This window comes from Rosa rugosa, chromosome 2 (genome assembly GCF_958449725.1).
Source record: "Rosa rugosa chromosome 2, drRosRugo1.1, whole genome shotgun sequence".
Classification (NCBI taxonomy): Eukaryota; Viridiplantae; Streptophyta; class Magnoliopsida; order Rosales; family Rosaceae; genus Rosa; species Rosa rugosa.
In genome coordinates, this window is record NC_084821.1 from 15,280,873 (window position 1) to 15,306,833 (window position 25,961).

Below are 25,961 nucleotides of genomic sequence, written 5' to 3' on the forward strand. Positions count from 1 at the left end.
TGTTTTACATTGGAGATCATAGGAAGACGTTTCTACATTAGTGAGTGTAATCTCTTATGTTACATCAGTTAAAGGTTTTGTCAATCCTTACTATGTCTAATTTTGTTTCTGGGTCGATGACGTTTAAGGTTTTTGATGTTTCTTCCATTCGCAGTTACTTCTAAACAATCCAAAATCATCCACTTGAGGTCTATGTTACAAGGCTACAGCCTATAGGCAAGTGGTGAAGAGTTCTATAGGTAGGAATTGAATCAAAAATCCCCTACATCATCAGCAGTAATTACAAATTAGGCCTAGGACTTCCGTTTTCCAATCAACTCCAACAAGGTCTGAAACATCAATAATATCTTCGATATTTTCCTGAGATTTCTATTTATTTGATTTTTATATGTATATATACTACATGCAGTGCCATGCAACATCTTCCCGGCCGATATTTTGTATTAGGATGTTTGCGGTCTGTCCAAATTTTGGTATAAATTTAACCAATATTTGATATTTAATTTTTCTTCTTTAAATTCTCGATGTATCATCTTTACTCGGTGTTCTGGTAATTTTTCTCAAAGCTTTATAAAAAAGCTCAAAGAATACGGAAAATATTTTAAATAAAGATAGATTAAAACACTAATTTTATTTTATATATAAAAAGAAGCCGGAAGTTTGATGTCATAAGTTTCACAAAAATATGAAATACTTATAATACTCTAATCATATACAATCATTTTAAAAGGTTAGCATGATAAAATTAAAAACAGAAAGACAAATATATTGAAGTGGCTGACTGTGAAGGTTTCATTTTCTTTATCTCTTTACCAATAACACGTAGATAACACAAAGACCGAATTAACTAGTATACAATAAGAATAAGGTCTTCGGTGCCGACCAGGGTGGCGGAGAAACCTGGGCTTTTGGGGCCTGGTGACTATATATCCGGAAGGAGAGCCTTATGGAGGTTGCCTAGCCATTTTGTAGATCACTTAATGATGAGGGTTCTTGAAGGTGGGGGAGTTTCCTATTGATCGGCATGCAAGCACTTCCTAAACCACTCTGGATATGCTCTTCAGATCGAACTCGACCATATACAAGCCCAAGAGTCTAATCTTTAGCCCATGTACTTCAAATCCTGCAAAACAACCTCAAAGCAACTCATTCAATGCTTCTTCGTCCTAGACCAACATGCAGATTGCGGAAGCTCCACTCGTTTTATACTACATTGGCCCAACAAGACTTCAATTGAGCCCAAACTAGGCCCAGTTACCTCCAAGGTGCTTCAGGCTGGGCTACAATGTTACCATTCAAAACATCAAAAAACAGAAACAGAAAGTATTACATACTGCAAAGTAAAGTAACTACTACATACAAGTGAAATTTCGATGGAAATGAGCAAATTGATATTTTTGAAAGTTGGTGACTAAAATATCGAATGAGTTATAGTTAAATTACTAAAGTGATATTTTTACCTTGTTTTATGCTTCTAACAATCTCAAATAGAGCATTCATTTCATTATATCACCAATACTTGTTCAGTTAATCAAGTGTCGATTTCATTTGTATTACTATTACTTATTGTTTGATAAGTGGAAATAAGTGCCTATACCACAAACTACGTTGCAGGACACCCATCTTATTGTTTTGTATAATTTTTCCTAGAGACAAATCTTTTAAATGCTTACTAGATGGCTAATTTTTGTGATGTACACTATATATGCATATAAAAAGAGAAAAATGAGTTGCTTTCAGTTGCACATTTTATTGCAGTAAATTTAGGTGGTAATGATTCTGGTGAAACTGTGTTCGCCTGGTTCTAGTCTATATCAAACTGACCTTCACATTGAAGTTTAAACACATTAATTGCTTCCATTTCTCCAAAGATCAGTTCATTCAGTCCAGTTCATGTTCATGAGTTGCTACGTACTGATTTGAATGAATCTAAACAAGTTTATATGTTTCTTCAAATTCACTAATATAATACAAGAGACAGATGCTATGCATAAACGTTATGAGTAAGAATTGAACTAGCCACATCATGATGAGTTGAAACAAAGCAAGCATGTGTATTTAAACCAGTACGTAAAGGATGCCAAGTTCTTCTTTTGTATTATTGGCCAGATTCTTGAGGAACTAGCAAAAGCCAAAACAGAGACTAGGGGACGTATTTGAACTCCTCCGAAAGAAGAACACATGAATAATCAAGCAACCTCTATTGGAAGAACTATGACTAATATAACAGCCTTAACAGAGACAGATCAATATCTATGAGAATTATTATTATTACAAGAACATCTAGAAGTTCTTAATCACATGCAGTTTCCCATATCAATAGAAATTGTCTGTGCATATGACAATCTACACAATGTATACTACACATTACATTTAAGAGCCAATTGAGAAATCTCTTTCTTTTTTGGAGAAGAACTGAGGAAACTCTTCTGGATTGAATTGGCGGTGGAACAATCTGATAGCCAATTTGAAATAAAATAGAAGAAAATTAGTGAGCAATATAATGAGTGTCTCAATAAATTACACTACAGTACACTTTCTAATGATTATAATAAGAAATAATCAACCATACAAAATTAATGCAAAAAAAAAAAAATCAGAATTGTATAAATCAAGTCAAAATATAAATTAACAGATATAATATATAAATATTTGTAACGCAGTCTTTTTTCTCAATTTCTTTTGAATACACGCTTTTACCTGTAATTTGTAATATTAGACTTTCACAAAACAAATCAAATTCACTAAGTCCATCTCTAACCAAGGGACTATGGGCTACTTTTAACCCCTCGAACCTCTATTTTCCATCTCCAATAGAAGAGTCATTGGCTAAAGGGCTGAGTTACATTTAACCCCTGGTTTAGCCCTCAACTGATGGAGTGGAACCCATCAACTTATGGGACACACAAAACAGATGAGATTTTTTGAAAAATATGGAGGACTAAGATTAATTGCCGTTGAAATCCAACGCTTAAGGATGCTAGATGATGTCCAATTAAAAACTTTCTAAATGTACCCAGCAAATATCTAAATATATCCAGCAGATTTTTTACACCCAGCAAAATCACAAAATCTCTAACTACACACAGCAAGTTTTCCAATATTACCCTTATTTTAATTAAACCCAGCAAAATTTGGGATGAAGACTAGTAATTCGCTGATGAAACTGGAGCAGAGTAGTGTGGATTCTGATACATGACTCGTGGGAGAGCATTGTTGTTGTTTGAAGGATTTGAAGAAATGGAGAAAAGAGGATTGCTGTTGATTTAATCACCAATCTCTTTGTTTGAGAATCAATGGACTCATGGTTAAAGAAGTAGGGCATGTAATTGGACTTTGAAGCAGATCTAGTCTTGGTGCCATTGTAAAGCGCCGAGTTCAATAATGGTGGTAAACTAGAAGAACCCATTTTAGTTCCATGAGAACCAAAATTCACAAAGTCCAATGATATGGAATTTTTTCCCACAGCAGATTTTTCAAAGACCCTACAAATTATCCATTCGTTCTACAAATTTGAGATCAAATTAGGGTCAGAAACAGAGTTAAAACGGAGGAAATCGTGATTATACTTGAAATAATATAATATGTATTAATCCAAAGAGATGAAACAATTATTATGAAAAGTGAAATTTGGGTTTAAGGTTTTGCTAGAAGAAATAACGGTAACACAGCGAATTGTTGGGTACAATAGAAAAAAGAGCAGATTTTATGGTTTTTTTTTTATATTATTATCTTAATTTACCATGACTTTTAATGTCATTTCTTAAGAGGATACAACTGTCTTTTCATGTAAATTTGATTTGCTGGGTATACATAGATATTTGTTGGGTACATTTAGAAAGACTCAAAAAAAAAAAAATAACAAAATCATTCCCATAAGTACCCATATCATCTCGTTATAATTTCTCACATTCTCTCACATTTTTTTTAGGTATAAGAGGATATAAAATCTAAAGAAGAATATGAACAATTGCTTATAAAGCGACACGTGACACTATCATATCCAAAAATTAATAAGATTTCATCAGAAGAATAACTATATAAAATTAGAAATAGTATCATAATTAAATGATACTATATATTTAAAAAGCATAATAAAAAATTATAAAATATTTAGTATTTAAATTTATAGCATTTAAGTATTGCAAGTAGTCAAAATAATAACCTTGACTATTTACATGGATAATAATTATTGGGAGCTAACAGAGTTGAAGATGACCCAAGATGTGAGGTGTTGATGTTCTATGTACACTTTTTATCTTTTTGCACTGTTGTATCATACACGGAAAGTCATTTGCTTACCAAAATAAAAAGGAATCTGAGTAAGCATTACCGATGTACAAACATAAATACTGTACGAAGTTTGAAATTGAACAGAAATGAAAACAAACATGATAAAATATGTCTTTGGAAAAGTACGGAGAAAAAGAAGACAAAAAAAAAAGAGAATGGAAGTTCGACGGGAAAAGAAAAGAAAAGAGAGAACAGAACAGAACAGAAGAAACAGGCATTAATGAACCTTTTGATATAGGATCATACCTTTCAAATATAATCGCAAAATGTCCTTCATTATTGGTTTGGACGTGGTTCTTGCTTTGGAAGTCAGAAGCAGCAAGGTTTGAAAGTCTGGGGCAACTGTACACGTACAAGTGTTCCAATGAAGGGCACACGACCCCCCCTTTTCTGTGGATCCCTCTGAGACGTGGAAGACTATTTAAATATATTTCCTTCAATTTTGGAAAATTGATCTCGGGTCTGTGGATCCCTCTGAGACGTGGAAGACTATTTAAATATAGAGAAAAATTTAGTCACCGTCCCCAAACTATGCTGCCAAGATCAATTTGATACCCGAACTCTCAAAAGTATCAGTGTGATACCCAAACATGTATTTTGACATCAACGTGATACTTCCGTTAAAAATTCCTAACGGGACCGTCTGTTTGCTGACGTGGCAAGTACGTGGGCCCCAAAAAAAATGTAAAATGACCAATTTACCCTTTTTTAATTCATTTTTTTCCTTTTCATTTCTTTTTCTTCTTTCTCTTCTTCTTCTTCTTCTTTTCATTTCTTTTTGTTCTTTCTCTTCTTCTTCTTCTTCTGGGATTTTCCTCTAGCCAAACCGCCGCAACTTCCGCCGCAAGCTCCGCCACCACATTTCCTTACTTACCTGAAATCGTCATCAGCCACCAGCCACCCACCCCAATTTAATGATTTTAATCATCAATAGTACAATACAAGCCAATACAATTCGATAGCTCGATCAATCTAATCACGGTGAAATTGCTAAGCAATGGCAGCGCCCAACCAACAAACCGGTCAACCAAGCTCCCATGTTCATGTGCTTCTTTAAAAACTTCTTCTCCTCCTCATTTCCTCATCCTTTGAGATATTAAATGCCAAACTCACTTTCTATAATCTGCTTCTCTCGGCATCAGACAACTATCTTCTCTCCAACATCAATCTTCTTCCCATGCTTGCCAACTCTCTCTCTCTCTCTTCTCATTGTCCAGACTATGATGTTCCTCTCTTGCTCTTGCTTTTTGCTTTTTGCTTTGTTTAAGTCTCTGACTTTTGTCAATGCCGAACTACTCATCATCTCTTTTTATCAATTTGATCATCTTTCTTGTTTTTTTTTTATAGTTATTCCCTCCTTTTTCTTCTCCCCACATCTTCCCCATTGTCTGCCACATCTTCCCTTTTTCTTTGTTTACAATTTCTTTTTCGCATGCTTGCACACTCTCCCTCTTTTCCTTGTCTGGTGTATCACCTTCCTGTCATGCTTTTATGTTATTTTTAGTCTCTCTTTTCCTTCCTCTTGCATTTGTTCCTCCACTTTTAACGATCAAGCTCTTCTTTTTGCGTCCAAGGCTCCAAGCACTCTCCATGTTCCAGAGAACGATCTTCTCTACCTTGTCTCCGATCTTGTCTCTGCCGCCTTCTCCGAGCCTCCCAGCGGCTGGTCCTCCCTCCACAAGCTCGCCGTTCTGCTTCTCTTCAATGTGAACACACCCAATCACAATCACAAACCCAATAACCATAACATCAACCATCCTCAATATCACACACCCATAATTTACCACAAAAAAAAAAAAAAATCTAATCTTTACCCAAGCCGTCGATGAACGCACGGCCACCGCCACCATCAAGGCTGCTTCTCTTCAATGTTAACAAAGAAAAATAGTACAAATCTTTGAAAATGGATTGAGGAGGAGGGGAGGAGGTCCTTGAGGGAGGTGTAGGACTCGGAGCTCTTGAGGGAGAGAAGCTCCAGGTCGAGCTGCGGCAGCCGATGGCGCGGCGTCACGGCACCGTTTGGGGTTGGGAAGCTGCAGCTATGGCGGGGCTTACTGGTGGGAGTGGTGGAGGAGGATAAGGAGGAGAAGAGGTGGCTGAGCTTGGTGGGGACGACGACGGAAGTGGAGATGGAGTTGCGAACCGGTCTCCCAGTTGGTTGCGCAGGACATCAGAGCCTCCTCCTTGTCGCCGACACCGGCGACGATCCCCGCTGCTCCGACTGTTCTTCATAAGCCACAAACGCTTTCGATTAAAAAAAAAATTCTCCATTTCGGCTGCTCTTTGTAAACCCACAAATCCATTTCCAGAAAAATAACCAATTGTGATAGAAAGGAGAGAGGATCAGATTGGCAAAGGAAGAGAGAGAGACAGAGCTCGATCTCATTTTTTTCTTTTTTAATGTTTTTTCTTTTTAAATTTTTTTTTTTTATAATTAATTAGTTGAGAAAGACAATTTTACCCTTACCACATCAGCAAACAGACAGAGCCGTTAGGAATTTTGGACGGAAGTATCACGTTGATATCAAAATAGGTCTTTGGGTATCACATTGATACTTTTGAGAGTTTGGGTATCAAATTGACCTTGGCAGCATAGTTTGGGGACGGTGACTGAATTTTTCTCTTAAATATATTTCCCCGCCGCTTCGTTCAATAACTGTCCTCAAATTAGAGCACTCCTCCACCCAAAGGAGTTCCAATTGGAAAAGAGATAGAGCTACATTGTACTCGAACAGATATCTCAGTTGGTGGCAGCCACGAATTGCCAAAATGTTAAGATTACTGAAGAATCCAAAGGGATAATCAATGCATATGCTTCTTAGGTTCATAAGATGACATAATGTTATCTCTCTCAACTTTGGTAACAAAAAAAACTTTGGTAAGTCAGCATCTACTATCCCTCCAAAATCAAACACAGATTCCAATTTGGTTTCTCTCGATTCCTCCGTGTTCTCACAATGTAGTATTTCCAGATTTTGTAGCCTTTGCAACAAATTTGACCTTAAAAGTGCACCCTCCAATGCCAGGCAATTTCTCACATTTAACAACTTTAGATTGCACAGAGACCCAGGTGGTAACTCAGCAACACATAACCACCGCAGGCCACGGACCCCTTCTAGATACAACTCTTCCAAGCTCTCAAACACAGGTTTATTTAGAACCCTTCTTCCTGACTTCATCAACTCTCCATACATATGGCACTCAATTACAGCAAGACACTTCAGCACATGTAATCTGCCATGGTCGTATTCCACAAGAATGTCGTCTAAGCCACTGTACCCTATGTACTCCAGTATCTCTGCTTTCTCTGTCACCACCTCGATAAACCAATCTGGTAAACTCTCCGTGCTTGTGTTTAGAGTCACATACCGAAAGAGATGTTGGCGTGGATCCGACTTGACAGTTAGTTTCCTCTCGAAAAAGCGTCCGTAATAGGACTGTCTCATAAATTCTTTTCTGCTGATACATATATCAAAGTTGACCCAATTGGGATCGAATCTAACTTTTCGGGGCAAGCATTTTACATCAGATATGTGAACTTTCAAACTGTTTAAGCGTGATAAGCCTGTTAACTCATCAAAGCTAGCATTCTTGGCAGGGCCAAAAACAGAAGAAAATAAACTACTGTCCTCAACTATTATACTGCCCCAGTCACAAAAGTCACATTTCATGTACAATTCTTCTAATCCATTCAAGTTTGATATCACTGCAGATGGAACTGTTTCAAAACATGAATCCGTAACATCCAACAACTTAAGCTTGGTTAAGCGTCCTATTTCTTTCGGCAACGCTTTTTGACGAGTTCCTCCCGTATTAATAATGTCAAGGTTCTTCATACTAAGAATCTGAAGGTTCTTCATACTAAGAATCTGAAGGTTCTTCAGTTTTCCTAGTATGGATATATCAACTATTCTCTTGCATTCATCTAAATACAAAGCCAGGAGGTTGGTTAGAAGACTTGATGATGAGGGTAGACACGAAATGCTAGTCTCGCTAAGATCTAAGACCCTCAATTCATTGGGACTTTGAAAGAAAGGGTTTGGAATCTCATTTATACTATTGCTCTGTAGTAATAAAATCTGGAGTTTTGAACATACCAACGTTTTGGGAAGCTCGTGAATTTCATTCCTCATTAGCGAGATTGCAGAGTAGCCTTCATGAGCAATGTTAATCGCTGGCCAATCCCTTAATTCACAACCAGCTTTAACCAAAAACCGTGGGCCATCTTCCAATAATGAAATTGATATGGCCACATCTCGAATGACATCATGCATCTTCACGAATCCGGGGTATGCACCGTCCAAAAGCAAGCTAGAAGCTTTCAGGTAATTGACCACCGAATGGGCTTTGGCTCTGGCTTCTTGTATTGTGTGGGCATCGTGAAATATTCCTTTCCCGATCGCATACATCAACAAGTCTTCGACCTCGATATCAAAATCTTCAGGGAATAGACAGCAAAGCAAGAAGAATGACTTGGCAATGTTGTCATCATCAGGTTTCAAGTAATCATAGCTTAACTTTATACATCTGAACACCTCTCTCTCATCTTCATAGTTAGCAGGTTGAGCAGCCTTTAGTCGTCGAGCTGCTTCTCTCCAATCATATAAGTCTTTATCTCCAAGTGCCCTTGCAACTGCTACCAATGCAACTGGGAGACCAGCACATTCTTTAGCTACCGTCCTCGCTACATCATAAAAGTTGGGTGACTCATCAAAAGACTTTCTTGCTTTCTTCACAAACAGGTCCCAAGCATCATCTTCTGACAAAACTCGGAGAGGAACGCTTGCTTGGTTCTCCATGGTATGGCAAACATTCAATCTCCTAGTGGTGAAGATGATTTTGGAACCACGCTTTTGAAGCTCTGTATGGTTCGGTATTCCGATACTAGACAATTCCATTCTCTCCCAAATGTCGTCCAAGATTATCAGGATCTTATATCCTCTCAATATCTCCGCCACTATTCTAGTGGCTCTTCCAACATTAGTCTCCTCCTGCAATTTTAAGCCCAGCAGATCGGCCAGTGTGCCTTGAATATTTCTCAAGTTGGGTGTTTGGGATACAACAGCCATAATCACACGATTAAAAAGCCCAATTTTCCGGGCCTGTGCACCGACATGATTCACCATGCTTGTCTTGCCAACGCCTCCCATTCCGAAGACTCCAATGGTCGTGACCTCATCATGTTGAAGTGCTCTCATTATCTTGTCCATGGCTCGTTTTGTTGCTTCAAATGCAACAAAATCTCCGGTGCACATTGCCCACTCTATATTAATAGGTCGCACTTTACTGCACACAGTTTCCACAATGTTTTCAACAAGTTCTTGATCAGACCTACAGGGAAGAAGTGTCAAATAATCATCAGATCGATAAATATAAATTCAGAAGATAAGTATAACTCATGTTAAATTTAAAGTAGTCCAATCATTCTTACCCATATTTTTTTGATTCCAACCCAGAGAGATTGGCAACTTTTGTTAAAGCAGCTCTCCACCGATTCACAGCCTCTACCCCGAACCTTTCTTCGTGGCTAGTTAATGCTTCTCCAAAACTCGTTTTCTGATGTCTCACATCAGAGGGATCCACGCCGTAAAAAATTGGGAGAACTATCATGTTCTTGTCTTCCATGCATTCAATAATCATCGCTAGTTCATGCAAACACCATGATGAAGAAGCATAGTTTGGTGATAGGACAACGATCGCTGACCAGGATTCTTTGATTGCTATTAGCAGACTAGGAGAAATCTGCTTCCCTGTTTCAAGCCCTGTATCATCCATGAACGTTTTAATGTCTCTTTTTTGCAATTCATGATTGATAGAGGAGGCAATAGTCCTGCGAGTGTCTACACCCCTGAAACTCAGAAAAACATCATACATCCCCGGAGGAGCAGATGACTCAGCTGATGATGAAGGACGAGATCCAGATGCTCTTTCGGTGCTCAAGGCCATCAAAATAATAAAACCAACAAGCAAGGAACTGAAGGAAGAACCAAATAACAAGAACTGAAGACGAGAAGATGGAAGGAGGTGGTAGGAACAGATGACGGAAAAGAGACAGATCTGAGGCTGTAGGTAGAAGTGAGAGCAGCAAGTGACTAATATTGATCGGTAATATTGACTCGGAGACTTTTCAGAAAAATAGACTCAGAGAAGATTGTTTTTATTTATTTTTTTTTTTTTTTTAAAAGAGGATTGTTGGGTAGGGCCGTGGGGCAGCATAGTAAGAATTTCTCTTCTGTGTCATCTTTCTTTCTCTCTAAAGCCAACCACACAGTGACACTTTGGCAAAGCAGTGTCTTCCCCTAGAATCTAGAGTCTAGACCAACGTCAGCCACTCACCTAGTCGTACCTTATCTCTCTTCCTTTCGGTAACACCACGGTGAACAAGGGAAAAAGATGCAAACACTACCCAACCTATGGTCCATTAGTAACTTCAGTACCCAAATTTTCAAAACTATCACAATGGTACCTGAAGTTCGGACCCCGACCCAACTTTAGTACCTAAAACACTGTTGGCCGTTACGGAGTTAGTCAACTGTCAAACTTTGAAGGGTATTTTCATCATTTCACTAAATTTCTTCTTCTTCCTCAAGCTCTCTTCATCTTCTTCTTCCTCCTAACTCTGTCATCATCTTCTCCAGACCATTGGCAAAAGAATGAAACCCAGAATTGGGGCAAATTAACTTCATTTCTTGGATCTGATCAGGCATCACCCATTTTTCTCTTTTTTTTTTTCTTTTCTTTGGGCTGGGTCACAATTTTTTTTTTCCACTCTTTCTCTCTTCTTCTTCCTTCCCCTGCTGGTAGATCGAGGGTGGGCAGGCTGTAGGCTTGCTGCGCTGGGTGGGCTGCGCAAGCGCAGGCGCGGGACGCAAGGCTGCTGATGCTGGGGCAGTAGCGCGGAGGGAGATGTACGCGCAGAGGGGGGGGGGGGCTAGGCGAGGCTGGGCAGAAGAGAGAAAGAGTGGGTTCGGTGGGGGTGGCTCCAGATTGGGTTCGGTGGGAGTTCGATTACGGCGGCGGCGACTTGCAGTGACGGCGGCAGCATTACCAATGGTTTGGACAGGTTGCTGTTTCGATCTTCCATGGCCGCTGCTGTTGGGTCTGGCTACTGTTTCGATCTGATACAACACCTGAAAAAGCTGCATCAATAAATTCAGTTGGTGGGTTTGTGCAGCTGCTGAGATGTGAGAGAGATAAGCGAATGAAGCTTCGCAACGGCAGAGGTCTGATCAGGTGGGCATTTCGAAAGCGAAACATTCAATGACAGAAGAGCCTCATCGAGCTTCCCAGCAGCCAAGGCAGCACAGCCTGCCTTGTAAGCCTGATCCGCTTTCCGGGCATCAAACTGAGGTTGAGCAGAGCTCTCATTCTTCGAGATTGAAGAAGAGGAAGAAGAAGGGGACGTCGATTCGAGAAGAACAGAGGCGCGTGCGTATTCAAGATTGTAAATTGCAGTGTTGATCTCGGCCATTAGAGCTTCTGGCATTGATGGGATGGTCTTGAGTTTCACGCCGTCGAAGACGCTCCTCCATTGGGAGCTTTTCTGGGAAGAACCCATTTCCCGGAGTTGGGATAAGAACCTGTTTCCAATTCAGGATTTTGAGCAAACACAATCTTTAATAAAAAAAATTGAAAGAAAGAAAGAAAAGAAAAGAAAAAGAAAGAAAGAAAGAAAGAAAAGATGGGATGGTCTGCACTCTGCAGATGGCAACCATGGTGGGAACTGGGAATGCTGGAGGTAAAGATAGAGGGTCGGTTTTACCCCTAAGAAAATGCCACGTGGCATGATAGTTAACGCCGTCATGGACGGCGGGTATGAAAGTTGGGTCGGGCAGGATATTTGGGGTACCATTGTGATAGTTTTGAAAACTTGGGTACTGAAGTTACTAGTGGGCCATAGGTTGGGTACTGTTTGTATCTTTTTCCCTGGTGAACAAATAGAAAACTTGACTTCACCATCATAGTTTGGCAAGTTAGCATCTCCAACCGCTTCTTTATCATTTTTCTATTATAAAAAAGCGAAAATTAAAATTTTTTTAAAAAATTCTGCTCCAATTCCAATAGATTCTCTATTTTAAAGATTCATAATTATTCTCTAAATTCTTCCCTAAAATTTTACAGATTGCTGTAAATATAGAGAATTTTCTTTTCTCTCTCATCACTATCTCTATTTTAGAGATAATTATAGGGAATCTGTTGGAGCAAAACAACCAAATTTTTCCCTAAAATGGAGAAAAATCAAGATATGGGAAAGCTGTTGGAGTTGCTCTAACACTCACCCACTTTTTCTTTCTTTCAATTTCATTTTTTCATTTTTTCTTTCAATACTCCCCAACACCATTTTCCACCATTCTCGAGAAATTTCAAGAAGCAATTAAGAGACTTCTACTATCCACACCATCAAGGGTTCACCAACACAAAGAGATTTTAGTTTAATAAAGAGTGGGGGCTTAATTTCAAGCTTAGTTCATGTTTGCTTACAAATTGTGAACATAGTTTGTGTTCCCTCTCTCCTCTATCATTTCTCTTAATTTCTTATGTATTAGATGATATATTTGATTATGGTTAGTGAGTAGTTCAATTTTAGGAGTCAGAATTGTGAAGCTCTAACTCATATTGTATAAATGTTAATGCTTTAATTGAAAATAATGCAATTTCATTTGTGTATGCTTTAAATTCGAATTTATTGATCCTTAGAAGCATGTTTCTAGGTTTTGTCACCCTTTAAAATTATGTTGTGGGTAATTGTGATGAATAGATTGATAAATTGACAACTTATTAGTCTTGTGGCATCTAGGATTTTATTGTGGTGATCATTAGCTAGCTTAATTGTAGCTAAGCTTGCTTGAGTCTCTATTATCTTAATCTCTAAGCCTCCATGGGGCAAAGGTGGGAAACATGATGATTGTAATTAGAAATGCAATCTCTAGTTTTGAGTCTGTTTCTAATTAAGAGCCGGGCAAAGACCTTAATCTTTGGGAGAATATTTATTTTCCAAATTTTATTCAAAAAAGATGATTTAGAATGAGGAGAAATACGATCATAATTAATGTAACCAAGAGGCACTCTTCAACGAAGGACCCCAAATAAAAGTATCTTGCATAGGAGTAATGGGCAAAGGAATAGCTATGATGGTGTCTACTATATCAATAGGCAAAATGTTTAAAAGAGCTTGTTTATTCCAAGTAGGGTTATGACTTATGAATAAAATGAGCTACCTTAAGAGACCAATCAATATTACCACTGATAAAGAGGAAAAGGATAAACCTAATTGAAGGACCAAAACATTATGAAATTTCCATCTCCGACAATCCATCTAAGGCCTTTGAGGAGAAGGTCTCTTGCATCTAAAATTCCTTTCCAAGTTAAGGAATGGGAAGACTTTTTTTTTCTTTTTTCTTTTTTGTAAAGAAAGAAAATTAGTATGAAATAAGTATTTCTTAGTGACAAGCTTAACCCAACAATTATCAGGTTGAGTAAGAACCTTCCATCCTCATTTAGCCAAAGCAGCTTTATTAAAATAATCTGCAAATCAAATTTCTAATCTGCCTTTCGTTTTAGGGACAATAACTTGAGACCAAGCCACATTAGGAGGAGAATGACCCCCAAAAAAAAAAAAAGTACAAGTGGTATCAATCTTACGGGTAAGTTTAGTTGGACACTTTAAACAATATAAAATATGGTTAGGCATACCTGTAATATTGGCTTTTAGTAGAGTAAGTTTACAATCTCTTACATATAGAAGGCTAATTTTTGTGATACATGTGCACTATGCATATAGAAAGAGAAAAATGAGTTGTTGTCAGTTACACATTTTATTGCAGTAAATTTAGGCGGTAATTATTCTGGTGAAACTGTCTTCGTCTAGTTGTAGTCTCTATCAAACTGACCTTCACATTGAAGTTTAAACATAGTAGTTGCTCCCTGTCATGAGCCGCACTTAAGAGTAGTGCTATCGTGACACTTAATGAAGGAGATGTCTAAGAGGGGTGAACCTTGGGGACCCAATGGCAAGCTTGGAGCTAAATGAAGGTGGAGTGGCATTATCGTAATTAAGAGGAACTTTGTTGGTTTCGGGTTCAAGGCAATTCAGCTTGGAATTTGGGAAAACTCAAAATGCAAGAAATGTCGAGGACCTTGAGGCGAGTCCAATGCACTTGACGACATGTCATTTGAACTTTGTATAAGTTAGTTATGGATTATTAGTCTTCTCGGATATTTTGATGTTTCTTCCCGCCTTAGTCATTTAAGCCCGATATGCTCTATAGGGCCACCTGGTGTCGCTCTCCACCACCCTCGTGTTGGCCTTCATGGGGCTCTAAGTAATACACGCAAAATCATAGGCCAATCGGAGTTTATTTGAGGTTGAAAAGAAATAACAATGTAAAACTGTGCAGGGGCCGGGCATAAGTCGTTAGAAAGGAACATCATATGTTTCCTTGAGTTAGGAAGTCTCGTGGACAGTATCGGCTGAAAAGTAGATATTGCAGGTCAGCGACGAGGGCAAGTTTCATATGTGGGCGATCCTTATACCATCGATGTTAGACAAATATGTGGGCTTATGGTAGATATCGGGACCCTGTGGTGTTCATTGGCCACGAAATAAGCAACATGGGCAGGAGTTTAGGTTCACCCTGCCCTAAGGAAAGTGATGACATCAAGCAAGGAACGAGTGACTCTGTGCTAGACTAAAGAAAGGTCGAAAGGGGCATCGAGGGTGAGTTACTCACTCGAACAGCGTGCCAACATGTGAGATGACATGCCCACTTGAGGATTGGCCTTCGGGCGAGAGCCGGCCTTAGAGCCAGGACGAACACTAAGAAGAGAATATTGTTAACCTCGATAGAAGGGAAGGTCACAAGAACAAGATGGCTTAACAGTAAGTCGCTCAAGGCTTGAATATGTGGGCATGTGTTACCCATGAGCCGAGTGGGTTGTGTAAGTGATGCCCACAAGGCGAATGAGTTGTGCATGCTACTAATGAATGACCCAACGAGGGAATGTGAAAGCCAATTAGGTCTTGGCGCACTGTCATGCTACTTGCTATCGATGTGCAGGATGCACAAGGATCAACAATGGACTGGCAGAAGCCGAGATGACATGAAAGCCTATCGGTTGGGCTAGTGTCTTAGAAGACAACCATGATACCGGGAAGCGATCGGTAAGTCACAAGATGTGAGACTCAAGAGTGACTAGCTTTCATTAGTAAACTCCACAAAGAATGGGGCTATATTTAGAGGGTCTAACTGGCAAGAGAAACACACTGAGGGAAACGAAAATGGAGTATCCAGGCAGAAGGGAAGATAGGCTGACCTCAGTCTAGGGAAACCTTGGCGCCTCACCAGTTAATTCCGCTGCATATGAAGTCGGCCCGTGACACTTCCATTTCTCCAAAAGATCAGTTCATCAGTCTAGTTCATGTTCATGAGTTGCTACGTACATATGAATGACTCTAAACAAGTTTCTATGTCTCTTCAAATTCACCAATAAAAAAGAGACAGATGCTCTGCATAAACGTTATGATTAAGAATAAACTAGACACATCAAGATGAGTTGAAACAGAGAAAGCATCTGTATTTAAACCAGTACGTAAAGTATGTTAAGTTATTCTTTTGTATTCTTGGCCAGATTCTTGAGAAACTAGCAAAAGCCAAAACAGAGACAAGGGGACATATTTGAACTCCTCCAACAGAAGAAAACATGAATAATCAAGCAACCTCTATTGAAAGAACTATGACTAATATAACAGCCTTAACTGAGACAGATCAAGAGCTCATATTTAACAAATAGCAACTATGGACACTGAGGAATGAGGATTATTATCATTACAAGAACATCTAGAAGTTCTTAATCATATGCAGTTTCCCATATCAATAGAAATTGTCTCTGCATATGATAATCTACACAATGTATACTACGCATTACATTTAAGAGCCAGTTGAGAAATCACTTTCTTTTTTGGAGAAGAACTGAGGAAACTCTTCTGGATTGAATTGACGGTGGAACAATCTGAGAGCCAGTTTGAAATAAAATAGAAGAAAATCAGTGAGCAATATAATGAGTGTCTCAATAAATTACATACAGTACACTTATCTAATGATTATAATAAGTTATAATCAACCATAAAAAATTAATGCAAAAACAAATCAGAATTATATAAATCAAGTCAAAATATAAATTAACACATAAATATATAAATATTTGTAACGCAGTCTTTTTTCTCAATTTCTTTTGAATACACGCTTTTACCTGTAATTTGTATTTCTAGACTTTCACAAAACAAATCAAATTCACTAAGTCCATCTCTAGCCAAGGGGCTTTGGGCTACTTTTAAGTTTTAACCCCTTGAACCTGTATTTTCCATCTCCAGTAGAAGAGTCAAGCTATACTAATAACAAATTTGATGGGCTAAAGAGCCAAGGGCTCAGTTACATTTAACCCTTGGTGGGTTCCACTCAACTGATGGAGTGGAACCATCAACTTATGGGACACACAAAACAGATGAGATTTTTTCAAAAAATATGGAGGGCTAAGATTAATCGCCGTTGAAATCCAACACTTAAGGATGCTAGATGTACATACCTCCAACAATATGGAGTATTTGCTATCTCACCAAGCATAAGTAACGCCCTCTTTGGGACACCCACAAGCCATGGTGAGGCCCAACCGAGACATGCATCGTGAAGCCCTATGTTCAAGCTACGCCACGGTATCCGGAAGTGGCAAATCCGTCGCCGGGAAGCCACGTTCCCGCCCTTGCCAAGATGCCTCCACAAACATGGCTTTTCTATACTAGAATAGTGATAATCTCATCCCACATCGAAGAGAATGTAAAGGAGAGGCATTCCTTCATCTATAAAGGAATGTCTCCTCCCACTTAAACAACATCCGATTACATCTCTTGTAATCCCCTTGGGCCGCAAGGCTCAACACACATAGTTAAACATTCAAGTGGACGTAGTCTCCCGCTCATGCGGAGGCGAACCACTATACTTCTTGTGTCTCCCTCTCTCTCTCTCTATCTCTCTCTCTTTGATGCTAACTAGAGATCCCACGGATCACTAACGTTAACATTGGCGCCGTCTGTGGGAAGCCGACACACAAAGGCTTCGTCACCTACCACGAACTTTGACCCGAAAGTGTCGAGTCAACGCTCGTTCAACATCAAATTGGGGCCGGTCAATGCTTGTTCAACGCTGGAGATGGTTGGTCAACGCCCGGCGGAGGCGGTCAGCCCATCAGGGTCCGGTCAACATCTGGTCAACGCTGACAAGGTTGGTCAACGCTGACAAGGTTGGTCAACGCTGAACCTTCAAAAAAAATTGGAGCAACTTGGGCGTCCAGCCCCTATGCCAAGATCAGCGGCAAATGTTACCCATCTTGGGCGGTAACTTAAAAAATAAAAAAAAAATAAAAAAATTTTGATGAGTCACACTGGACACCCAGAGATCTCCTCTGGGCACCCATTCCATTTGCATTCATCACCTCCGCTCCGCTACGCTGCTGCACTTGCTCCTCCGCTGAGCAAAACCTCCGCCAAGCACCCATGAGGCACCACCAGCTTTTAGCCTTACTTCTTGTGGCACCGCCGACAAAAACCACCATGGCCATAGCTCCGCTCCGCTCCACGGATCAGCGGAGGTATCCTCCGCTCAGTATCGTCAGCTGTCACCGTAGCACAACCGCCAACTGCAGCAACCTCCGCTGCACTACCCCACGCCGGGGACTTCCGCTCACCAGCCCCGAGCTCTGCAGCTCCGGTGCTCCGCTGGGAACAGCTCCGCCCGACTCTTCTTCTCCTCCTTCGTTGCATCCTCCGCCAGCAAGGCTCCGCCGCCGGCTAGCTCTTCAGCACGACTGTTCCGCTGACCAACTCCACGGCTGCCCCGGAGCTCCGCTGACCCGCTCCGCTGCCCAAACTCGGCGGCACCGCTAGCCTTTCAACCATCCCAGGTCGGTCAGCCAACAAGTTCCTCCGCTAGCCTTCGCTAGAATCCTTCGCCGGAGCTCCTCAGCTGGGCATCAACACTGCTCCGTCGGTCATGCTCCGCTAGATGCGAAAGCCAACCACCGCTAGATGCGAAAGCCAACCACCGCTGGCATCCTCCGCCGGTGGGTCAATGGGTGCCGGGAATGACCCACTATATTCATGTTAATTGTCATCAAACACAACATTTGCTTGTACACTTTGCTCACAATTTTATCAAAGTACACATGCAAATTATTGGTGTCGATTTTATAAATCCACATATTAATCACCCATTTTGTCTTAAAAGAAATTCAATTATTTCTATCGAGCATTCAACCGCAACTACGAGTTGACGGACATTATCGGAGTACTTTATCCACCACAAGCAATGGACCGTCATGCTTGGCCAATTCCGCTAGCCTCCAAATCGGCATAAGATAAGTCACTATATCTTATCTTTTACGCTCTCGCAATTAGAGCTATTGCCATGTCTATACATGTCTCCATGACCCTTAAGCATGCCTACAAAATGTTATTAGCACCTTTACTACAAGTACATGCTATACACATATGCCATGCTTCTATTTTCATTGCAACTCACTCGAACAACATATTAGTACTTGCTCTATGTGTTTGTCATTTTTTCATGCAGATACAAACTTTACGAGTCTATGGTCTACGACCAACTGCCAAGCGGTAAGGCAACGCCTCATAATAACAATGACCGCTACGCGGCATTGCAGCAAGGGACTAGTTAACACAGCCTACGGCAGCCATTGATCCGGCAGTTAACCCCGACGCTTGGGTACCAAAGATTGGGATCGCTACCCAACACCCTCTGCTCCGTGCAGCTCCCCCTCAACAACCAATTTACCGACCATCCGGAGGTCCGTCGTGGCTGGGGAGTCGGGGACTCCCTGGCGGGCCTAGCAAGGGCCCACCCAAAAGGGCAAAAGCGTCCGCTCGGACCAATTCTAGATGGACGAGCTTCCGCTCATGCCTTCCCGGCACCCATTGAGCTTCCGCTCATGCCTTCCCGGCAACCATTGAGCTTCCCGCTCATGCCTTCCCGGCAACCCATTGAGCTTCCGCTCATGCCTTCCCGGCAACCCATTGAGCTTCCGCTCATGCCTTCCCGGCACCCATTGAGCTTCCGCTCATGCCTTCCCGGCAACCCATTGAGCTTCCGCTCATGCCTTCCCGGCACCCATTGAGCTTCCGCTCATGCCTTCCCGGCAACCCATTGAGCTTCCGCTCATGCCTTCCCGGCAACCATTGAGCTTCCCGCTCATGCCTTCCAGGCAACCCATTGAGCTTCCGCTCATGCCTTCCCGGCACCCATTGAGCTTCCGCTCATGCCTTCCCGGCACCCATTGAGCTTCCCGCTCATGCCTTCCCGGCAACCCCGAGTTTCCCGCTCACGAGCTTTCCGCTCATACCTACTCGACACACCACACGTTAATGAAACATTGAATTCTTCTACCATTTGTCACTTGCGACAAATTGAATTCTTTTCGCGTTCCATTAATGCGACCGACAACCACACAAACACAAAGCGTTCACATATTCATCATTCACGGATTACAAACGCTTACCTTCGCACCGCTCATGCAACTTACATTTATCATATGCAATCCATACGCTCACACGACCATACGCGTATATGCATCAACATGTGTCACGCACCCCATACGTTTATATATGCCAACGCATATCCACACAACTCACATTTGTCGCCCAATGCAACGAGCATTCTACGTATGCCTGTTGTTTTGTCTTTCTTGTGCAAGTTAGACGAGTCCCTTCTTGCTTACGGAGTTCGGGGACTTGTAGGGGCTCCGTACCGCCCGGTCACTTATGCTTGGTGACATCTTGTTTATAACTCCCCAACCAAGAAGCTCCTCTTACTTGGGGACTTCGGGGACTTGTACATACCTCCAACAATATGGAGTATTTGCTATCTCACCAAGCATAAGTAACGCCCTCTTTGGGACACCCACAAGCCATGGTGAGGCCTAACCGAGACATGCATCGTGAAGCCCTATGTTCAAGCTACGCCACGGTATCCGGAAGTGGCAAATCCGTCGCCGGGAAGCCACGTTCCCGCCCTTGCCAAGATGCCTCCACAAACATGGCTTTTCTATACTAGAATAGTGATAATCTCATCCCACATCGAAAAGAATGTAAAGGAGAGGCATTCCTTCATCTATAAAGGAATGCCTCCTCCCACTTAAACAACATCCGATTACATCTCTTGTAATCCCCTTGGGCCGCAAGGCTCAACACACATAGTTAAACATTCAAGTGGACGTAGTCTCCCGCTCATGCGGAGGCGAACCACTATACTTCTTGTGTCTCCCTCTCTCTCTCTCTCTTTGATGCTAACTAGAGATCCCACGGATCACTAACGTTAACACTAGATGATGTCCAATTAAAAAACAAAAAAAATAACAAAATCATTCTCATAAGTACCCATATCATCTTGTTATAATTTCTCACATTTTTTTTAAGTATAAGAGGATATAAAATCTAATGAAGAATATGAACAATTGCTTATAAAGCGACACGTGACACTATCATATCCAAAAATTAGTAAGATTTCATCAAAAGAATAACTATATAACATTAGAAATAGTATTATAATTAAATGATACTATATATTTGAAAAGCATAATAAAAAATAATAAAATATTTAGTATTTAAATTTAGGGAAAATTTCACAAACAGTACACCAAGTAAATGCCACTAATAATTCTTATACATAAAGTTCCAAACCAAACATTTCGGTACACGAAATCTGAAACTCGACCCACTATCAGTACACGTCGTCAATTTTTGACACCAAAATGTCTATTATGCCCTCAGTTCTTTTTTTTTTAATAAATTTTTTTTTCTGTTATTTTTTTTTCCTTCGTTTTTTCTGTTATTTTTTTTTCTTCTTTTTTTCTGTTATTTTTTTTTCTTCCTTCGTTTTTATCTCTTTCTTTCTTTTCACATGACTAAATATTGGCTGAGTTACAAATATAAGCTGTAGGACCATAAATCTCACCAATTGGAGGGCAAGGGCGGCGTTGGAAGCGAGGGAGTGAGCCCGGAAGAAGGAAGAAGGAAGAAGAAAGAGATAAAAACGAAGGAAAAAAAAATAACAGAAAAAATGAAGGAAAAAAAATAACAGAAAAAAAATTTATTAAAAAAAAAAGAACTGTGGGCATAATGGACATTTTGGTGTCAAAAATTGACGTCGTGTACTGATAGTGGGTCGAGTTTCAGATTTCGTGTACTGAAATGTTTGGTTTGGAACTTTATGTATAAAAATTATTAGTGGCCTTTACTTGGTGTACTGTTTGCGAAATTTTCCCTTAAATTTATAGCCTTTTAAGTATTGCAAGTAGTCAAAATAATAATCTTTAGTATTTACATGGATAATAATTATTGGGAGCTAACAGAGTTGGAGATGACCCAAGATGCGAGGTGTTGATGTTCTATGTATACATTTTATCTTTTTGCACTGATCTATCATACACGGACAGTCATTTGCTTACCAAAAGAAAATAAAAGGAATGATTACATTACCAATGTACAAAGATAAGTACCGTACTTTGCCAATAAAAAAAAGATAAGTACCGTACGAAGTTTGAAATTGAACAGAAATGAAAACAAACACGATAAAATATGTCTTTGGAAAAGTATGGAGAAAAAGAAGACAAAAGAAAAAGAGAATGAAGTTCGACGGGAAAATGAAAGAAAAGAGAGAACAAAACAGAACAGAAGAAACAGCACAATAATGAACCTTTGGATATAGGATCATACCTTTCAAATATAATCGCAAAATGTCCTTCATTATTGGCTTCGACGTGGTTCTTGCTTTGGAAGTCAGAAGCAGCGAGGTTTGAAAGTCCGGGGCAACCGTACACGTACAAGTGTTCCAATGAAGGGCACATAACCCTATTTTGTCTGTAGATCCCTGTGAGATGTGGAAGACTATTCAAATATATTTCCTTCAATTTTGGAAAAACTAGGTCGTTGATCTCTGTTCCCCAGCTTGGTTCAATAACTGTTACCAAGTCAGCGCACTTCTCCACCCAAAGGAGCTCCAATTGGAAAAAAGATTGAGCTACATTGGACTCGAACAGATATTTCAGTTTGCGGCAGCAACGAATTACCAAACTATTAAGATTACGGAAGACCCCATCGAGATGATAATCGCTGCATATGCTATCTAGGCTCATAAGATAACATAATGTTATCTCTCTCAACTTTGGTAAGTCAATTTTTTCATCTCCCATCCTTCCAAAATCAAACACATATTCCAATTTGGTTTCTCTCGATTCCTCCGTGTTCTCACAATGTAGTATTTCCAGATTTTGTAGCCTTTTCAACAAATTTGACCGTAAAAGTGCACCCTCCAATGCCAGGCAATTTCTCACATTTAACAACTTTAGATTGCACAGAGACCCAGATGGTAACTCACCAACACATAACAGCCGCATGTCACGGACCGCTTCTAGATACAACTCTTCCAAGCTCTCAAACACAGGGTTATTTCGAACCCTTCTTCTTGAATACATCAACTCTCCATACATACAGCACTCAATTACAGCAAGACACTTCAGCACATGTAATCTCCCATGGTCGTATTCCACAATAATGTCGTCTAAGCCACTGTACCCAATGTACTCCAGTATCTTTGCTTTCTCTGTCACCACCTCGATAAACCAATCTGGTAAACTCTCCGTGCTTGTGTTTAGAGTCACATACTGAAAGAGATGTTGGCGTGGATCCGATTTGACAGTTTGTTTCCTCTCGAAAAAGCGTCCGTAATAGGACTGTCTCATAAATTCTTTTCTGCTGATACATATATCAAAGTTGCCCCAATTGGGATTGAACCTAACCAGTCGAGGCAAGCATTTTGCATCAGATATGTGAACTTTCAAACTGTTTAAGCGTGATAAGCCTGTTAACTCATCAAAGCTAGCATTCTTGGCAGTGCCAAAAACAGAAGAAAATAAACTGCCCTTAACTATTCTACTGCCCCAGTCACAAAAGTCACATTTCATGTACAATTCTTCTAATCCATTCAAGTTTGATATCACTTTAGATGGAACTGTTTCAAAACATGCATCTGTAACATCCAACATCTTAAGCTTGGTTAAGCATCCTATTTCTTTCGGCAATGCATTTTGACGAGTTCCTCCCGTATTAATAATGTCAAGGTTCTTCATACTAAGAATCTGAAGGTTCTTCAGTTTTCCGAGCATGGATATATCAACTATTCTCTTGCATTCATCTAAATACAAAGCTTGGAGGTTGGTCAGAAGACTTGATGATGAGGGTAGAAACGAAATACTAGTCTCACTGAGATCTAAGACCCTCAATTCATTGGGACTTTGAAAGAAAGGGTTTGGAATCTCATTTATACTATTGCTCTGTAGTAATAAAATCTGGAGTTTTGAACATACCAACGTTTTGGGAAGATCGTGAATTTCATTCCTCATTAGCGAGATTGCAGAGTAGCCTTCATGTGCAATATTAATCGCTGGCCAATCCCTTAATTCACAACCAGCTTTAACCAAAAATCGTGGCCCATCTTCCGATGATGAAATTGATATGGCCACATCTCGAATGACATCATGCATCTTCACGAATCCGGGGTATGCACCGTCCAAAAGCAAGCTAGAAGCTTTCAGGTAATTGACCACCGAATGGGCTTTGGCTCTGGCTTCTTGTATTGTGTGGGCATCTTGAAATATACCTTTCCCCATTGCATACACCAACAAGTCTTCGATATCGATATCAAAATCTTCAGGGAATAGACAGCAAAGCAAGAAGAATGACTTGGCAATGTTGTCATCATCAGGTTTCAAGTAATCATAGCTTAACTTTATACATCTGAACACCTCTCTCTCATCTTCATAGTTGGCAGGTTGAGCAGCCTTTAGTCGTCGAGCTGCTTCTCTCCAATCATGTAAGTCTTTATCTCCAAGTGCCCTTGCAACTGCTACCAATGCAACTGGGAGACCAGCACATTCTTTTGCTACCGTCCTCGCTACATCATAAAAGTGGGGTGACTCATCAAAACACTTCCTTGCTTTCTTCACAAACAGGTCCCAAGCATCATCTTCTGACAAAACTCGGAGAGGAATGCTTGCTTGGTTCTCCATGGTATGGCAAACATTCAATCTCCTAGTGGTGAATATGATTTTGGAACCACGCTTTTGAAGCTCTGTATGGTTCGGTATTCCGATACTAGACAATTCTATTCTCTCCCAAATGTCGTCCAAGATTATCAGGATCTTATATCCTCTCAATATCTCCGCCACTATTCTAGTGGCTCTTCCAACATTAGTCTCCTCCTGCAATTTTAAGCCCAGTAGATCGGCCAGTGTGCCTTGTATATTTCTCAAGTTGGGTGTTTGGGATACAACAGCCATAATCACACGATTAAAAAGCCCAATTTTCCGGGCCTGTGCACTGACATGCTTCACCATGCTTGTCTTGCCCACGCCTCCCATTCCGAAGACTCCAATGGTCGTGACCTCATCATGTTGAAGTGTTTTCATTATCTTGTCCATGGCTCGTTTTGTTGCTTCAAATGCAACAAAATCTCCGGTGCACATTGCCCACTCTATATTAATAGGTCGCACTTTACTGCACACAGTTTCCACAATCTTTTTAACAAGTTCTTGATCAGACCTACAGGGAAGAAGTGTCAAATAATCATCAGATCGATAAATATAAATCCAGAAGATAAGTATAACTCATGTTAAATTTTGAAGTAGTCTAATCATGCTTACCCATATTTTTTGGATTCCAACCCAGAGAGATTGGCAACTTTTGTTAAAGCAGCTCTCCACCGATTCACAGCCTCTACCCCTAACCTTTCTTCGTGTCTTGTTAACGCTTCTGCAAAACTCGATTTCTGATATCTCACAACAGAGGGATCGATGCCGTAAAAAATTGGGAGAACTATCATGTTCTTGTCTTCCATGCATTCAATAATCATTGCCAGTTCATGCAAACACCATGATGAAGAAGCATAGTTTGGTGACAGGACAACGATCGCTGAACAGGATTCTTTGATTGCTGTTAGCAGACTAGGAGAAATCGGCTCCCCTGTTTCAAGCCCTGTATCATCCATGAACGTTTTAATGTCTCTTTTTTGCAATTCATGATAGATAGAGGAGGCAGTAGTCCTGCGAGTGTCTACACCCCTGAAACTCAGAAAAACATCATACTTCCTCCGAGGAGCAGATGATTCAGCTGATGATGAAGGACGAGATCCAGATGCTCTTTCGGTGCTCAAGGCCATCAAAATAATAAAACCAACAAGCAAGGAAGAACCAAATAACAAGAACTGAAGACGAGAAGACGGAAGGAAGTGGTAGGAACAGATGACGGAAAAGAGCAAGGAAAAGAGACAGATCTAAGGCTGTCGGTAGAAGAGAGAGCAGCAAGTGGACTAATATTGATAGGTAAAATAGACTCGGAGACTTTTCAGAAAAATAGACTCAGAGAAGATTGTTTTTATTAATAATCGTAGTCATTACGCGTTGAGAGGCGCCATTAATACTAGACACTTCTGTGCATTTTCTCCAATTGCATATAATGAAAGCTTCACATCGTTGTCTTTGACTTCCTCAGCCAACTAATGATTCCAATCTCCGCTAAATCACAATTTGGCATTGTCATGTTGCAGAAG

General features: G+C 40.3%; 2 protein-coding genes across 3 annotated transcripts; both read right to left on the reverse strand.

Moving 5' to 3' along the window:
- Nucleotides 1-2,320: 2,320 nt before the first annotated feature.
- Nucleotides 2,321-10,412, reverse strand: LOC133733685 (probable disease resistance protein At4g27220). Of its 2 annotated transcripts, XM_062161332.1 has the most exons (4): nt 9,725-10,412; nt 6,108-9,624; nt 4,540-5,992; nt 2,321-2,455 (listed from the first exon to the last, which is right to left on the reverse strand). In XM_062161332.1, exons 1-2 carry the CDS (start codon nt 10,237-10,239, stop codon nt 6,867-6,869), a joined length of 3,273 nt encoding a protein of 1,090 aa, XP_062017316.1. In that variant the 5' UTR covers nt 10,240-10,412; the 3' UTR covers nt 2,321-2,455; nt 4,540-5,992; nt 6,108-6,866. The 2 variants fall into 2 exon arrangements, with proteins under 2 accessions (XP_062017316.1, XP_062017315.1); XM_062161331.1 differs by having other exon boundaries at nt 4,540-9,624.
- A 5,573-nt stretch (nt 10,413-15,985) lies between these two features.
- On the reverse strand, nt 15,986-25,729 carry LOC133728332 (probable disease resistance protein At4g27220). Its single transcript, XM_062155749.1, has 3 exons — nt 25,057-25,729; nt 22,073-24,955; nt 15,986-16,302 (listed from the first exon to the last, which is right to left on the reverse strand). The coding sequence occupies exons 1-3, from the start codon at nt 25,569-25,571 to the stop codon at nt 16,221-16,223; spliced, it is 3,480 nt and encodes a 1,159-aa protein (XP_062011733.1). The 5' UTR covers nt 25,572-25,729; the 3' UTR covers nt 15,986-16,220.
- Between the last annotated feature and the right edge of the window lie 232 nt (nt 25,730-25,961).

Coding starts and splice junctions, on each gene's coding strand:
- LOC133733685 (XM_062161332.1), bottom strand. CDS start 10,239: ATGGCCTTGAGCACCGAAAGAGCATCTGGATCTCGTCCTTCATCATCA. Junction 9,625..9,724: donor TTGGAATCAAAAAAATATGG/GTAAGAATGATT, acceptor TCTTCCCTGTAG/GTCTGATCAAGAACTTGTTG.
- LOC133728332 (XM_062155749.1), bottom strand. CDS start 25,571: ATGGCCTTGAGCACCGAAAGAGCATCTGGATCTCGTCCTTCATCATCA. Junction 24,956..25,056: donor TTGGAATCCAAAAAATATGG/GTAAGCATGATT, acceptor TCTTCCCTGTAG/GTCTGATCAAGAACTTGTTA. Junction 16,303..22,072: donor TTTGCGATTATATTTGAAAG/GTATGATCCTAT, acceptor ACTGGCTCTCAG/ATTGTTCCACCGTCAATTCA.